This window comes from Anas acuta, chromosome 10 (assembly GCF_963932015.1).
Source record: "Anas acuta chromosome 10, bAnaAcu1.1, whole genome shotgun sequence".
Lineage (NCBI taxonomy): Eukaryota > Metazoa > Chordata > Aves > Anseriformes > Anatidae > Anas > Anas acuta.
The window spans coordinates 12,790,431-12,806,378 of record NC_088988.1 but is presented as its reverse complement, the minus strand read 5'-3'; the positions used below and the strand labels follow the sequence as shown (position 1 = coordinate 12,806,378).

Genomic DNA, 15,948 nt, shown 5'->3' with positions numbered 1-15,948 from the left:
AAACTGCTCACTGCACCTCTTAGCGCTGCCCCTGCCAGGTATCAGAGCCCAGCTGGTGTTTGGGGTGCTGTCGGAGCTCCTTTGGGACCGACGAGCCCTCCAGCATCTGCACAGGAGCAAATCCTTGCAATCAAGTCAACCCACAAACCTATTGCTTGACAAATGCTTGCGGCTGGACTTTAGCATCTCACTGTCAAGCGTGCTGTCCTCGTGGCTTCAATTTCCAGCATTCCCCTTAATGGGACGCCAGCACTGGGCCCATATTTCGGTGTGGGCATCCCAGGGCTGAGAGGTCTGTAATTTGGGTCTTTTCCTGATCCCAGCCCTCCTCGGGGAGCAGTCGCAGCTGACGAGCAGCCTCCTTCTCCCGGGTCTTTGCAAAGTCCCTGCCAAAACCTCCTGCATCTCTTACTTCTGGAGGTGATGTTCCTGCCTCACTGCCTGCTTCCCCGAGCAGGACAGGCTGTGATTTAATTTGGGGACCTGTCTGCTCACATACGCTGCCCTCCGATCCCCGCGCAGCTTTCAGCTTCTGTTAGCGCTGATTTTTTTTTATTTTTATTTTTTCAGACCGCTCTATAAAATGGTTTACTGCCAACAGTCGGTTCCTGCGAGCCTGATAAAAACGAAATTGAGAATTTTCCTGTACAGTAATATTTTCAGCTTGCAGCGAGTTATAAACAGTTCGATAAATATTGTGTTGGCTTTTGAATCATTCTCACTTCTAGCCAAACTGCTATATTGTGTGAGGTCAGCTGGTTAATGGGGGTCCGAGCGTGATTTAGTGATGCTGTAATATGCTCCGATTTCTAAATAAAGGTTCTCAAACTATAATTTCTCCTACAAATGCACATGATTGCAGGGGTTCAATGTGATTATTATGAAAGATGATTATTGAGCAAGAGGGCTTATAATCCTCAAGGTCACTGCGTTTTCTTTCTCCAGATACTGGCACAAATGAGGCATTTTTCACTTCTCAGGAATTTTCAAGTGTTCTGACTTGCTGAAAATGGACCCAAAGCCGAGAGAGTTTCTTTGCCAGCAGGTTTTGAAACTGTGGATGCGTGTTTCTTTGAGGATACTTCTAAAAACAAAAAAAAAAAAAACCAAAAACAAACAAAAGGTTAAAATCAGTAGCTGCAGCCCCACTATACTGATATTTTTATTTTCTTTCAACAGATCAAGGAGTGTGCAGATGAACCCGTTGGTAAAGGCTTCCTGGTGTCGTGTTTGGTGGATCACAGAGGCAACATCACTGAGTACCAGTGCCATCAGTACATCACTAAAATGACAGCCATTATCTTCAGCGATTATCGGCTGATCTGTGGCTTCATGGACGACTGCAAGGCTGACATCAATCTCCTGAAATGTGGCAGCATTCGACCCGGAGAAAAGGTATCCAGAGAACATGGAGATTGTCGATGGGGTTGTAAAAGCGATTCACTTAAGGAAAATGATGTGGATTCTGCACCCGTATTATTGTCTTACTTGCAACTGAGAAAATCCGTGGCGTATTTAATCCATCTGCAAAGGATGTCCTGATTCTGCAGAGTTCCTTTTTAATAAATAAGCATTTATTGCTCTGAGGAGCTGCTGTTCCTAGAGACGACTTTCATTTGTCTTCCCTTCACCTGCTGCACCCCAGGTGAGGCGGTAGGCAGCTGGCTTTTGGATCGCTCTCTGTCAGGCCTGACTCGATATGATGAAACCGGGCACTAGATTTAAGCACGCCTATTGCTAGACTCATTGCACAGCCTTGTCGATGCTGTTGCAGGAAAGTTATCAAGGTAACGCACCCTGTGCAGTGACAGAGGGGTTCAAGAGCTTCTATTTGTTCGCTTTTTCTTTTCCCTGTCCACCCCAAAAGAAGAGTTTGAAGGGTACTTACACCTAGCATCACAGATCAGTAGCACTGATCTAATGCTGTGCTGGTTTTCCTAAATAAATCAGGGCCAAATGAGACTTGAGTGGAAGTTGATGCAGAGAACAGTTTGTGGTTATTAGATGTGGGTTTATTTTCGTTGCCCTGCTTTTCCTTCCCTACTTCAGTAAGGCAAATGCAGGCAGCAGTTATGTGGTGCTGCATAAACAAGGGACTTTCTTGATGGTAAGTTTTATTTTTAGGGATAAAGTTAAAATTAGCCTTTCAACTTTTTACAGTGCTCTCTAAATTATAGTTATTCTGTTTTCAGGAATTAAGCTGTGAAATTGGCTATTAATGAGGAGGTGAAAAAATGTAATAAATATGCTTTTGTTTAAAAAAAAAAAAAACAACTGGATGCTAAGCTATCTTGTCATAGTGAGTCTTTCTTGTTTGAGATGTTTGTTGCTCTAAGCAGCTTTGCATCCATGGGGTGTTAAATTGAGGTCCTGCTGTATGTTCCAAAGACTCATCTGAGCAGCACAAAGCACAGGAATACTTGTTTTCAGCACAGTCCTCGTTTTCAGGAATAAAAGCAGCTGTAGAAGTGGGAGGAATTTGCAGGCACCGCGGATTCAGACTGGAGGAGGCTTTCTCCATAAAGTAGCATCTGCCTTTTCCTCTCGTGAGTCCCTTCAGCCCCTGTGAGAAGGTGCTTCTGACAGTCCCTGGGGGTTGGAAGAGTTTCTGGGAGTCCTGGCTGCCAGGTCTGCCTGCTACCTGTGGCGTCACCGAGTTGAAATGAGTTAAAACCAAAATAGTTGTGCTAGCATGGAAGGGACCTAGGTGATGACGGGGACCTCAGCGTGGATCTCACGCAGGTGAGCTGTGTCTCGTGGTGGATGTGGAGCCCGTGCTGGCAGGTTTATTAACACAGGGGTTACTTCTGCAGCCCGTGTCCCTTTTCTGGTCCGTGCCTGCCACTCGGGGCAGCAGCAGCAGCAGGCACGGATGGCAAAGTGAGTCCATGACCGGCTCTTTGTGGGGGCTGGCGCAGTTTGAGCACATTCCTCGCTTTTTTGGTGCCCAACCCAGGATATTTTGCCGCGGTTCGGGAAAGCGTGGCAGCCTGTCGGATGATTTCCTTTGTTGTGCTGTCATCATCGGCACTTAGAGCAATTGGAGTGTTTTGTACTGCTATGGGAACAGCTATAAATGGCTGTGCAAGCATTTCTTTTGTTGGTGTTCTGTGCTGTCCCATTTCTGCTGTGGAGAAATCGCATCTCATTTACTCCCATCAGATGCTGGTTGGGGTTTTGTTTCCGTGCTGCAGCTTCTGAGAGTTGCCTGGAGAGAAATAGTCGTTAGCCTTTTGTGTGACTGAACATAGCTGCGAATTTAATAAATGGGATCTGGACACCTGAGGAGAAAGATGAGGGAAGAGATGCGTCTCGTTTTTATGGAGATAAGCGCTGCTAGACCGCTAACTGCACCCACATCAGGCTGCCCATGGGCTGCAGCATTACCTGTGACAGCTTCATCATCGTAGCTGGGGTAAACGGGCTGCTTGAACTGTAAAAGGCTCCTCGATAGGTATTCTTGCAGCTGTTCTGCTAGCTAACCATCTTCCTTTTCTATCCTTTAGTTTAGCTTTTTGTTTCCTAATTGAGTTCTGTTCCTGCTGCTTTTGTTGTTTGTGATGTAGTGCTTGCTGTGCTTTCTCCTCCACGTTTTCTTGTTGGCTTTCTGTTCTCTAAGAGCCGAGAAGTGCAGCCTGGAAGTCTCAGTCTGATTGTAGAATTCATTTTGCAGGACGTAGAAGGAAGGTTGTACAAGTGTCACTTGAAAGCATTAAGTTTCGTAGCGTGCCTGGATTGTGTTTTTTTTTTTTTTTTTTTTTTTTTTTCCCCAGTTCCTGGAGAAATGTTTGGGAGCAGATTCGGTCACCTTTCCAGTTGGCTGTTGTGCTTTATGTTGAGTGTGGTCTCCTGGCATTTAAAGCCTGCTTTGTCTTTGTGTGATAGGAATCTCATTTGAAATTGAAATCAGGAATTGTAACTGAGCTCTTCTTCTCGAGCTGCCTGTCAGAACGAGCTCGCTGCTTTCCCACTCCCAGTAATTCAGGGGCTTGGAGCAAATTAATGGCAGCGTGTAGCTGCCCTGGTGCTAATTCAGGTTTCACCAGGATGTCCAGGCTGGAGCTGATTATTTCCCATAATGAAGGGGACAGAAGTGTACATCTGTTGTAGCAGTTTGCCAGGTAATCGTATTTTTCAGATTGCTGAAATAGACCCACACAGAGACCCATGTGGGTGCTCTCGTGCTGTCCCTGCTTCCACAGGAGTACTGGACGATCACTGAAGTCCAATAACTTCAGCCTCATTCACACGGAATGGTACTAGGACACTGCTATCAGCTGAAGTGCCACGAGGCACCTCATCACAATCAATCCCTGCCATCCTGGCACCCAAACCAGCCCCACGGGGGAGCTTTGACAGATCTGCTGGGCTCAGAGGCTGCTGGTTTCCCAGGGCTGCCCCGGGCTGTTCGGAGCACGGTGCTGTGCAGATAAGGCAGGTTGTGTTTTCCCTCCTGCGTGCCGCTTGTTGTACTCTTATCTGCTCGCTTTCCGAGGTCATCTCTGCAAGTGCGCAGCTGGAACTGCTGAGCTCAGCGGGTGCCAGGTCCCAGGAAGAATGAAGTCTGTGCGGGGGAGCTTCCGAAAATGAGAAAAAATAAACAGGGATTGCAAAGCCTAAACTATTTTTGTGGGGAGGGACTCGGGATAGAAAAAGAGTAGCAAGAAATGAGGTGTTTAAAATTCTGTCTTTCCCCCAAGACATACGCGCAGAGGTTGAATTTTGGCCAGAAGCATCAAAGTCTCTCAAAGCGTTGTGCTGAAGTGAGGTTTGCTCTGGCACATTTAGAACTCGGTTCCATTTTTCTGCGGCTTCAAGTGCCATAGGACAATATTGAGAAGTTGTTCGTACCCTTTGTGGTCTAAATATATCGTTTGATGAAATGACGCGGAGTTTCGAGACACCCCATCCTAGATAATTATCTTGTATGTTTAACGGATCTCTGCAACTTTGGGGTGAAATTCTTTAAGAATGATAGCGATGAGGCAACAGCTCCAAGAAATGTGCCAGTTTTTTTTTTAGATTTGATCTCTTGTAGTTCGATATTGTGCTGGAGAAGTGAAGCCTAGACTGTCAGTCTCTGCAGCAATTCTGGGGAGTCCTGACTTGGGGAAAAAGCTCAGAGGTCTTCAGCTGTAAGGTGGAGGGTTTTTGGTTGGAGAGAGGAACAGCTTTCTGGGGGCACAGTCTTTAATTACAGGCTAATACTTGCTGCATTTAAGACTTGTAAAGCTGGGGGAAGTTAGAATGCACTTCAGTAAGGCAACAAGTGTACACCTGAGTGGGATTTTTGTATGCCTTTTTTTATCCATGGCACAGATGTGATAAGCTGGTGGCCCTTCACCTTGCCAGGAGCTCATGTTCTGCGCTTAGCGATGCTCGGCTGGGCTGGGCATTTAAGCATTTACCTTAATTAAGCTTTGAAAACTCAGGTTGCTCCTTTCAGCCTGTAGTAATTGAGCTGACATTTCTCCAAATCACATCCTCTGAGCCCTGCCCGTGTTCCTCCCTCGGCCAGCAGCGTGGTGCCTTCACGTGACGAAGTATCCAGGACCTGCACGAGGTGACTTACCTTGGGGCTGCCTCTCGAAGGAGCACGGTGGCCGAAATTCAGCACAAGTGCTGACCTGTACGTGGGTCTGACTTCACTCTGGTGTGTTTGAAACCTGCTCTCGTACAGGGCAGCAGCACGGGGTAGCCAGCACTGCAAGCTGATGTACCCAGACATAAAAATGGTTTGCAAAGCGGTGCGGTGAATTTGTTACAACACGCTGTGTCCTTGGAACGCAGCAGTAAACACCCAGTGTCCTGCATCCGTAAATCAGTGTCTTCTCGCTGGTTAAAACGGGTTTCATTTCACGTGTAGCATGACCGTGGGCCACGCTGGAAGAAACCTGGCAACTTCTGCCCCTCCAGAGGAGCGTTTGCTCTTGCCAGCTCCTATCTGTAATCACTGCTTCGGGCTGACCACGAGGATTTGGGGAACGGAGTTTGTGTTTGGCGTGGTTACGGGTAAATGGCAAGTTCAAGGCATGCGGTGAACGTGCTCCTCTAACTGGCATCGCTCGGGTTGCTGTTGGGGTCAGCCCTAAAACGGCTGGTGGTATATAATTAATTTCCTCAAAGGTGCTGATTCCTGGCCAGCGTGAGCAGTTTGCCAGCTCCCACTGCAGGGAAAAACCAAACAATCGGAGGGGGCTGGGGAGTGTGGTTTTGGGGTTTTCTGCTTTTTAGGAAGGGAACTGCTTTTAGCCCTCTGAAACTGACGGTGCAGCCGGGTGTTGCTTCATGACTTCAGCGGGCTGATTCCGCCTGTGCTCCCAGCGGGGCAGAATTAAAATGGGAATCGAAGGAGGAGGAATGGCAGAACAAAGTTTTGGGAGGGTTGCTTGGCTTTGAGTAGTCAGGGTCACGTTTTAAGGATGCGGGTCCCTTGCTGGTGCTCCCCGACGTGGCAGCATGAGCTGGAAGGCTGGCCCTGAGCAGTCACTGCGGTGCCAGCTGCGGTGGCTCGGTTCTTTGCAGACATTCAGACCTCGTTGTACCCTCTGCCTGCCTGACATGAGGTTAGGGGCAATGCCCTCCCTTGGCAGGGTGGCGTGAATTAGGGAACTGGAGGTACAGCAGGTTGTCTTTGCAGGAAAAACGTGCAGAAGCCTTGGGATCTATTCCAGAAACGTTCTTGTTTTTTGAGGAACCGGACCCATGGGGGTATTAGGGGGGTGTGGTTCCCCTCCTAAACACACAGAAAACATAGGAAGGGACCAGGAACCTTCATCAGCCTCGTGCTGCCTCTTCCCTGCTCTGTTACAGAGCGTGGGCTCTGTTTAGTCTCTGGTCTCTGGTCGTGGACCCACGTTGTCTTTGGGCTCCCTCGGGCTTGCTGGACAGTGGACTTGGGGTGCGGTGTTGGGCCAGAGCTGCTTTTTTGTCCAAGACTTCACCTACCACTGAACACTTTGAATTTTTTAATTCCTTTTTTTTTTTTTTGGAGGCCTTAGCACCGAGAATCCTGCGTTTGGCCAAAGTTCCCTTGTGGCCCTTTTAGCGTTGCTCCTGATCACCCCCCAAGGCGAGGGCTTGCCTCGGCATGGAGAAACTGGAGAAACACTGCTTTTTCTCCCCCCAGGATGTTGTTAGCATGATGCTGGCACTTGCTGTTGCCATGGCAAGAGAGAGCCGCGTGGGCAGAGAGGTAATTTGGCTGCCTTGGTGAACTGCTCCGGGTGCTGGCAATCCCATTAAGTCCCACTGAACCAAACCCAGAGCCCAGCAAGGGGGAATGGCACGGTGACCATCAGGACGGAGATATATGAAGTGTGGGGACAGGGCAGACACCGACAGCTGCCTCTGTGGATGGAAATGTCATTAATTCTGAGCTCTGCGTGTAGGTGGTTTGTTTCTTGCTTCATTTATGCGGTGCTAATCCAGCGTCACGGGTCACTGGGCTGTGTAAATGCTTGGGTTACAGATTCCCTCTTGCTCTTTCCGTGCAGGATGCCCACTCGCAAGGGGAGGTGGTGGCGTGCCTGGAGAAAGGCCTGGTGAAGGAGGCGGAGGAGACCGATCCCCGGGTGCAGGTGTCCGATCAGTGCAAGAAGGCCATTCTGCGGGTAGCCGAGCTCTCCTCCGATGACTTCCACCTGGACCGGCACCTCTACTTCGCCTGCCGGGACGACAGAGAGAGATTTTGTGAAAATGTGAGTAGTTTCCTCCAGCCTTCGTTAAAAATAAATAAAAAAAGGAATGCATTGGGAATGGGAGTGAAATGGTAGCGCGGAGCTTGAGCAAGATCATGTAACACTGAAAACCCGCACCTTGTAGCTGTCATTTTGCAATAAATCTGGTATTGAGTTCACTTGCCCAACAAACAGGCGTTATTTTTAGTGGGTTAATGGGCTGAGCGGGCATTGGGGGTGTGCAGGGGAGTGGAGCCTCTCGAATGGGGAGGAGGCAGCAGAGGTGAGTGGTGCTCCGTCAGAGTTAGCTTTTGTCTGCTGACGGCCTGCTTGCTAAAAGGGGGTTGCATGCAATCAGATTTTAGAAAAAAAATAGCACTGAAGCCATCACTGTCACTTAAAATATCAACTTTAACATCTTTCAAGGTTATAAAAGAAATCCCTCGCGGCGTAGTTTAGCCTGCCCGTGAAGCATTAGCTGCCCCGTCTCTAACCGTAAATATTGCTGTTCTGCTTCACAGACGCAGGCTGGGGAAGGCCGAGTTTACAAGTGCCTCTTTAATCACAAGTTTGAGGAATCAATGAGTGAGAAGGTAGGTGTCTGTCTCAGGGAGACACGTCCTTAATGCAGAAACCGTCGGGTCCTTCGTCAGCCCAGGCTCCTCCGTTGTTCCTCTCCCGTGCTGGGGAAAATCCATCACCTCCGTGGTCCGCTAACAGCCGCTCCAACAGAGCCTTTGCTTTGATACGCTTGTGTTCCCAGCTCCATGCTGATAGCTTGGATTAATTGCGTTCGAGTTCCAGCCTTTAAAGTTGAAGGATTTAAAGAAATCAAAGCTTTTGGGAGGGTAACTGGGGAAGGGAAGCTCGGAGCTGAAGTGGGAGCGCTGTGATTTAAGTGCTGAAAGTGGAAGCTGCCACGTGGTGGGTATAAGCCTTGGTAAACGCTCTCACAACGTGCACGTCAGAAACAAAATGACCAAATGTCTTGGCACGGGAAGCTGTCTATTTTTTGTTTTCAAGGCTGACTACAAAGTAGGGAAGTGTGTGGGAAAGAGGCACAGCTGAGTTAGGGAAGTTTTCCTTGTGCTGATCCTGAGGATGGGCTCTGCAAAACCACCAACAAAGTTGTTCTGGAGAGTCAGTCCTGAACGCAGTTTGTGTGCAGCTGTGTCAGCGTGGGTGTTTGAGGGAGGCAGCAGTGCCTTCAGTGATTTCTGCAGCAGCAGCATTTTGGGGATTAAAAGGAATTACATCAACTGAAGGGATACCACGATGGGAATCTGTAAGGCCTTCTTCAGAGCAGCTCTGCTGGAGAAGCCCAGTGCAGAGGCCGGGGGTGATCAGACTTTTCTTTAAACACATTAGCCATCTGCAAGCTTACTTCCAATTAACAAATCCAAAGCTGAGGGAGTAATCCCCGAGGGCTTGAAAGGTTTCATTCTGTACAGACAGGTTACCGAACTGGGCTGCTCTTTTTGCTTAGCCCCTTTTGGGTTGTACAGAGGCTGTTTTTGCAGGGTCTCTTCCACCCTAAGCTGCCTGGCTTCGTAAGGCCTGGCTATAGGGTGTCGAGAGGTCAGGCAGAGCTGCAGCAGATGGCTTGGCAGGGAGGGAGCTGGGTGCTCTGAGGGTGCAGTTTGCCGAGCAGCAGGGGCACAAAATCTGCTCTTGCTTTTGTGGCTGCCAGGGTGGGACAGGCGAAGTCATTGGTGTTGTGGGAGCTTAAAGGGTTGTTCTCGCAGCTCCTGGGCTCAGGTCTGGGCACAGCACATCCTTGCGAGTCCCATCGCTTGTGGGAAAATGGGAAGAAATTCCTGGCTGTCGTCTGATGGCACGAATCCCCAGAGCCTGCTGCTGTGTAAATGTGACTGGGAAAAGTTGCTGCTTGAGGGCACGGGGTGAGCGTGTACCAGAGCTGGGATAAATGTCAGCGCCTGATCTCAGTTACTGCCGTGAGTCATGCTCCCAGCCAGCGCCTTTCACAGACAGCGGGATGAATGTGCAGTTTGAAGAAGGGATCCCTGAGAAGAGAGCCTTTAAAACCCTCGGCCTGTCGACCTGTGTGGGTTGTTAACCACCCAGCTTCTGTGAGCAGAGCCAGATTTAACTGCAGTCCAGCTTAACCGCGTGAATTTTAGAGCTTTAGTCTTTTAAAAACCCAGCCTGAAGCCTAAGCGGCAGCATCCAGCTCTCTGCTGTGCCACGTGGAGGCTAATCCAGTTACCCTGTCCCCTGCAGTGCCGTGACGCGCTGACCACACGCCAGAAGCTGATTGCCCAGGACTACAAAGTCAGTTACTCGCTGGCCAAGTCCTGCAAGAGTGACCTGAAGAAGTACCGCTGCAACGTGGAGAACCTTCCCCGCTCCCGGGAGGCCAGGCTGTCCTACCTCCTGATGTGCCTGGAGTCGGCCGTGCACAGAGGTGAGTGGAGCTGACGCGAGAGATGCCACTCGTGGGGTGTTGATGTTAAAAGTTTTCTCTTGGACATTGAACGAGCGGCTTCAGCACCTATTTGTGGTCACCTCCTCCAAGTAACCTCCCATCATCTGTTCCAAAGGCAGGTTTCCTCATTGCAATGCTTTCCTTGGCGGTGTTTTGAGGATGAGGATTGCTGAGTAAACCTCTGACGCTGGCTTTTATTGCCTAGGCAAGAAGTTTAAAATGCAAAATAGCAAATCCTACTTGGACTGATATGTAATTGAAAATCCTTCTATTCACTATGGACTCAAACAGCTTTTTTTTTTTTTTCCCTCCTTTGTAGTAAGCATTAACCATGGTGCTAGTTTAAAACACAACAGGCATCTTGTTTATCACCACTCGGGGAAAGACAGGGCTCAGTCCCATGCCTCCACTTAATCCCGTGCCTCTTGTAAGTAATGTCTCTTCCTCTACAGTTACGTAGGTTGGGTAAATGCCTTAATTTCTGTACCCCTTCCCTAGTTTCTGCTGCATAGAAGGCTGGTAAGTGTGAGAACATTCTTTATACACTTAAGACATCTCCGGCTTACACTAACTTAACACCAGTGGCAGTCCCAAAGGCTATATAGCCCCCCCCATACAGCGAGACCATGTTGAAGGTTCTCCGTGAAGTTGCCATAATGTGTAAAAATGGCATGTTTTAATCCTCTGCATCTGCACTGGAGAACTGTTTGTGTTTCCCCTGGCGTGCAGCTGGTGGTTTATGATTCAGCGGCATGGCTGCGTGCTGCAGTGCCTCTGGCACAGGAGGGGAAGGCTGCTGTACCTCTGCAAGCAGCCTGCATTCACGAGTTTGAATAGCTCGTCCTTTCCGATTGATGTGGAAATGATGTGTGCTGTTTGCAGAAGAGTTTTCTTCCTCACCCTGCAGTAGGGCAGGTGTTTTCCTGATTTACAGAAAACTTCAGTTCCTGACTTCAGCTTCCACAGAACAGGCTTTGGTGTGGCTCACGCATGAAGCACAGCCCTGCAGGAACACTTGTTGTTCCTCACACTCCCAAGTATTTGCCCAAAAATGCCTGGGAGCCCCTGCGGTGGGGTAGGGCCTTCGTTAGTGGGGAGCTGTGGCCGTGTGAACAGAGCGTGGTGGGAGGCTAGGGAGGAGAAAAAAGCCATCACATTCCTCTTGATTCCCAAAACAACCTATCTAGATGGGATTATAGAAGAGCTTACAGTGGATGTAAGCACTTTTAAAGGTGAATTTTGTACCACAGTTGGTTAGCTAGACGCTCAGTATGTTCTCCTGGTAATGTGTCCTATTTTTTTTGGCTTCCTGAGCACATACGTGCTGTTGCTCTAGAAAACCTTTCCTCGGAGAAGGCATTTACCATGCTGTCCAGACAGATTCCTCCCCTGGTTACGTATCAAGCTGGTAAATTACCAGAAGTGACTCCATTCCCAGAGTTAAAAGCACACACTGGAGTGTACAGGCGGCAGGTAACCCGTGCAGCAGAGCTGCAGATGCACTGAGCATTTTCAGCTGCTCTTCAAAAGCAGCTCCTGGACTGTGGGATCCAACATAATATTCTCCTCATCTTCCCAGAAGCGTTTTTTATCCACAGAACTGTTAGCTTGCAGGTTCAGTGAAATGAAAGGATCCACAGCAATGCTTGGTGGCATGCTGGTTGCCATCAGGATTTGTTCATCGTGTGGGTGCTGTCCCCGTCCTTCCAGCATCATGATAGCCCAAAGAATCCAGGTCGAGAAGGGCACCAGGACTAAATCTCGTCCTCTTCTCTTGGCTTTAGGTCGGCAAGTGAGCAGCGAGTGCCAGGGCGAAATGCTGGACTACCGGCGCATGCTGATGGAGGACTTCTCCCTGAGCCCCGAGATCATCCTCAGCTGCCGGGGGGAGATCGAGCACCACTGCTCCGGCCTGCACCGCAAAGGGCGCACGCTGCACTGCCTGATGAAGGTGGTGCGGGGGGAGAAGGGCAACGTCGGGCTCAACTGCCAGCAGGCGGTAAGGGGGCTTTCCTCACCTCGGGTCTGGGGAGCGGGGCTGGTAAAGCACTCACGGGCAGCAACCTGCCTGTTGACCACCTCCTACCATGGTAGGAAGTAAAACTTTGGGATCTAGCAGCACGTCAGCAGTGCTTCCTTCTCAAAAAATACCACCTGAGTTGCTCCGGGTTTTGTATTTGATCTCCAGCACTTCTCGTGTTGTGGAATTCTGTCCTGGATGTAAGCTGTAGGGAAACCTTATGTTTTAAAACATTCCCTCTCCTTCCCCTCCTGTGCCTCTGTTGGTGGAAATGCTCCAAACCTTCTCAAAGAAGCTCCCCACTCAGTATTATTTATTTTGCTATTTGATCTTGAATGATGGACGTGGAACTTCAGGTACAGCATGCTGTTGTGCATCGTTGTGGTTGCAGCCACTGAAGCGAATGGTCATTCTTCTCCAAAATACCTTCTTAAAATGGGCTGATTCTTTTTTTGCCTTTTTAAAAAATTAGTTTAGGCCCAGTTGTGTCCTGTCTGTAGTCTCTTTAAATTATTTAAGCGATTATTTAAGAGATTATTTAATACTTTTCCCAACTCATTAGTGCTGCTTAACATGGTGTTACATTTTCATACCTAATCCTGGTTTTAGTGACCCTTCAGCCCATGTGTGTGAGATGAGCCTGGAAAAGTGACACCAACGCAGACAGCATCTGAGGAGTGCTCCTGCTGATGTAGGAGTTTGGGAGATGGATGCTCTTGACCTCCTGCAATATATGGAGCCTCCATAGTCCATTTCCACTGGAAATGTAGTTTAAAGCCTGGGGCCAAAATGTTGCCATTTATGCTATCCTAAATGTTAGCTGCGTGTGTTGTCAAAGAAATGAGTATCTGCTATTCTTTTAAGGCATAGGACGTTTCTGTGATGAAATTTTAAATGTGAACCTGAACTTGCTGCCTCAGTCATTAGCTACCTGCGAATTACCAGGAGTTGGTTCTTGGGAATAACTTCTAGATGATGAAGTGCGTGTTCAGAGTAGGTCTTCAGTTGAGGCAGGAAACCCCTCAAAAGTGATAGGAGATTTCAGACTTTTTGGGGGAAAGATGTTTGTGGAAATCTAGACGGAGGTTGTTTTTGGTTCCCTTCCCATGAAGCCACTGCTGTGTTTTTGTGCAGTAAGTTTGTGCCGCAGCTGGGCTTGGTAACAGCTCCCCGTGATGTGGAATGACCTCTGCTGTGGCCTCTGCAAGAGGCAATGTGAGCAAATTGAATGCCGATGTTACAAAATGCCATTTAATTTTTGTGGGCAAAAGAAAATAGATGATTGCAAGGATAAAAATAAAAATGTCCTGGTACCTGGGGTCTGGCATGGTGCTGTCGTAGAGCTACCTACAACTTCCGAGGTGCCAAATTGTTGGTGGATTTGCTTCTGAGTGGAGCTGGCGGGGTTGGTGTGGCTGTCTGCTGTCACTGCTTTTGTTCCGTTTGGATTTATTGTTCCGTTTTTGGATTTATTGTGTTGGAACGAGCTCCCCACTTTTACTTCCTATGGTAACTTTAGAGGGAGAGGAACGTTGTCAGAAAACTGCTTTGGGTCCGTCTCAAGACATTGTTTTTTGTACTTGGAGTGTCCCAGCCTTGTCCTGGTGCCTAATTAACATCATCAGGTATTGCTGGTAGTGCCCTGGTCCCTTGGCTAGCCTGGAGCAGTGGGGTCGTCCTGCAGTCCCCCGCTGTAGGTGCTGCATGGCCAGGCTCCTACCTGCACAGTTTGCCAGATGAAATTGGGATGGGAGGCGTCCAACTTGGACCTGTTTTCTCTTCGACTGACCTGCATTGTTCTGCTTCTCTTGCATTACCAAAGGAGGGTGTTTGCCCATCTGCCAAGAGCAACTACAAGCCCTCAGATGATTTATAAAAGGTTCCCTGCCCTCAGTGAGGAGACGCGTGCTGTTGGCGTGCTTCTGTGGGCCCTTGCATTTTGTGATGGGGAAAAAAATCCTCTCAAAGGAGGTAGAACTGGAGCACATCCTGCCACATAAAGCAAGCTCCGTGTTGCTTTGGGGGAGCTAACACCTCGGATTTGCTTTGAAATTAAGTGGCTTTTCTGTTGCTCTGGCCTTTGTGGGTTTTTCTGTTTAGTCCCTTGAGCATGTAAGATGGTAATCCTGGCTAAAAGGGCAAATATCCCTGCTTTTAGTTCCTAATATGGCTAATAAATTGATAATTAACTGAATTTAGCTCCAAGTCAGTTGAAAGTTGAGGATTACGAAGCTTATCCAGCTGCTTTCAGCACCCAGGGTTAGCTGTGGAGGGGAGGAACTCCTGTAAAACCCTCACTCCTGTTAGCGGGGCCAATACTCCCCTCCCTGCAGCCAGGGCACTGGCTCCCAGCTTTGCATCTCCCACTGGGGTGGGAATCGGGACCGGGCATCCTGCAGTCATGCCCCAGGCAGCACGGCGAGGTCAGGAGGCTTGGAATCAAGCTGGTACCTCTGAAACGTTGCCAGTTTACTCACCTTAAATTTAACCTTAAAACGTCAGGTCTGAGGTTTTATTCTTCCATCCTCCCTTGAGAGAGGAGCTCCGGTATCACACCTGATCCCGTTTTACGTATACCTCTGACACGGAGCAGGTCCAGTGTCCCATGTGCAGCATCCATTTGCTCTGAAATACCCCAAGAATTTTTGAGCCAACAGTCTGTGCCTGCTCAGCAGTGCTCTTCCGAGCTGCCCGCATCCTTGAGCCAGGACTGAGCTGCAGAAAACCTGGTGTTCCTCCCAGCTGTTGTGGGGTCTGCCTTGGTCAGAAGCTTCCCACTGGATAAATAGTGCCAGCTTTCCTTTCCTCCAGGCTGAAGGCTTGCTGGGTGGCGTTTAGGTGCAGGCTGTGGAAGCTGGAGGATTAAATTGCAGCTGTGCTTTGGATCTGGTTGGGCAGTGGCAAGATCGTTGGGTAGGTGTCGGGACAACAACCATTGGATGTCCATGTGCAGCTGCCTTCCAAGCAAGCTCTTTTTTTTTTTTTTCTCTCATTTTGTCAGCTGAAAACATTTGCCTCTAGAACAATGATACTGGTTCACCCTGTGGCTCATCGGTCTCTGGGAGGTGAAGTGGCTCCGGGGCTGGTGATGGCTGAGAAAGCAGCCTGCTCCCCCAGAATAAGTAGATAAGGAGAAGGAAAACCAGAACCCTGCTTTTTCTGTGTATATGCTAATAAATTTTGTACTATAGGTCTGATTGTTGTTCCCTTGGCTTCTAAAAGCTCGAGTGGGCATCTCTGCGGAGATGCTGCTGCATGGGGTGTGACATTTCATCCCGTATTTGTCTGGTGTCCTCTCTAGACAATTCAGAAATGTTTTCAGCTTTGTTTGTAGCTCGGCAGCTGTACTTTAAACACTGGTTTGCGTTTCAGCTTAGAGCAGTAGGTAATAGCCATGGAAATGTGACAAATTCGCATGCCTGGTGTCAGCTTTATAGGATGCGGCTGCCATCAAGGCACAAGAAAGGTTTGGGCGTTACACTGAGTTTCCCTCTCCACAATTTCTGTCTTCCAGCTCCAAACGCTGATCCAGGAGACCGACCCCGGGGCAGATTACCGCATCGACCGCGCGCTGAACGAGGCCTGCGAGTCGGTCATACAGACGGCCTGCAAGCACATCCGCTCCGGGGACCCCATGTAGGTGGCTCGCAGTTACACCGGGCTCCCGGTCACCTTGGGCACCCTCAGAGGCTGCGTGGCTGAGCTGTGTAGATACTAAATCCAGGCCAGGAATGAGTCCTTGCCATTCCCGCAGGGTTTGAGGTGTGAACCAAGCTCTGCCTCCCTCCCTGCCCCGTAAGCAG

The 15,948-nt window shown here is 49.1% G+C and overlaps 1 protein-coding gene across 1 annotated transcript in view; it reads left to right on the top strand.

The window, feature by feature from the left end:
• Nucleotides 1–15,948, top strand: part of GLG1 (golgi glycoprotein 1) — a 64,893-nt gene that overhangs the window by 26,619 nt on the left and 22,326 nt on the right. Inside the window, exons 4-9 of the mRNA XM_068692996.1 lie at nt 1,180–1,395; nt 7,497–7,700; nt 8,201–8,272; nt 9,921–10,104; nt 11,910–12,124; nt 15,660–15,781. Of these exons, the coding sequence (XP_068549097.1) occupies nt 1,180–1,395; nt 7,497–7,700; nt 8,201–8,272; nt 9,921–10,104; nt 11,910–12,124; nt 15,660–15,781 (1,013 nt within the window). The remainder of the gene's footprint in view (nt 1–1,179; nt 1,396–7,496; nt 7,701–8,200; nt 8,273–9,920; nt 10,105–11,909; nt 12,125–15,659; nt 15,782–15,948) is intronic.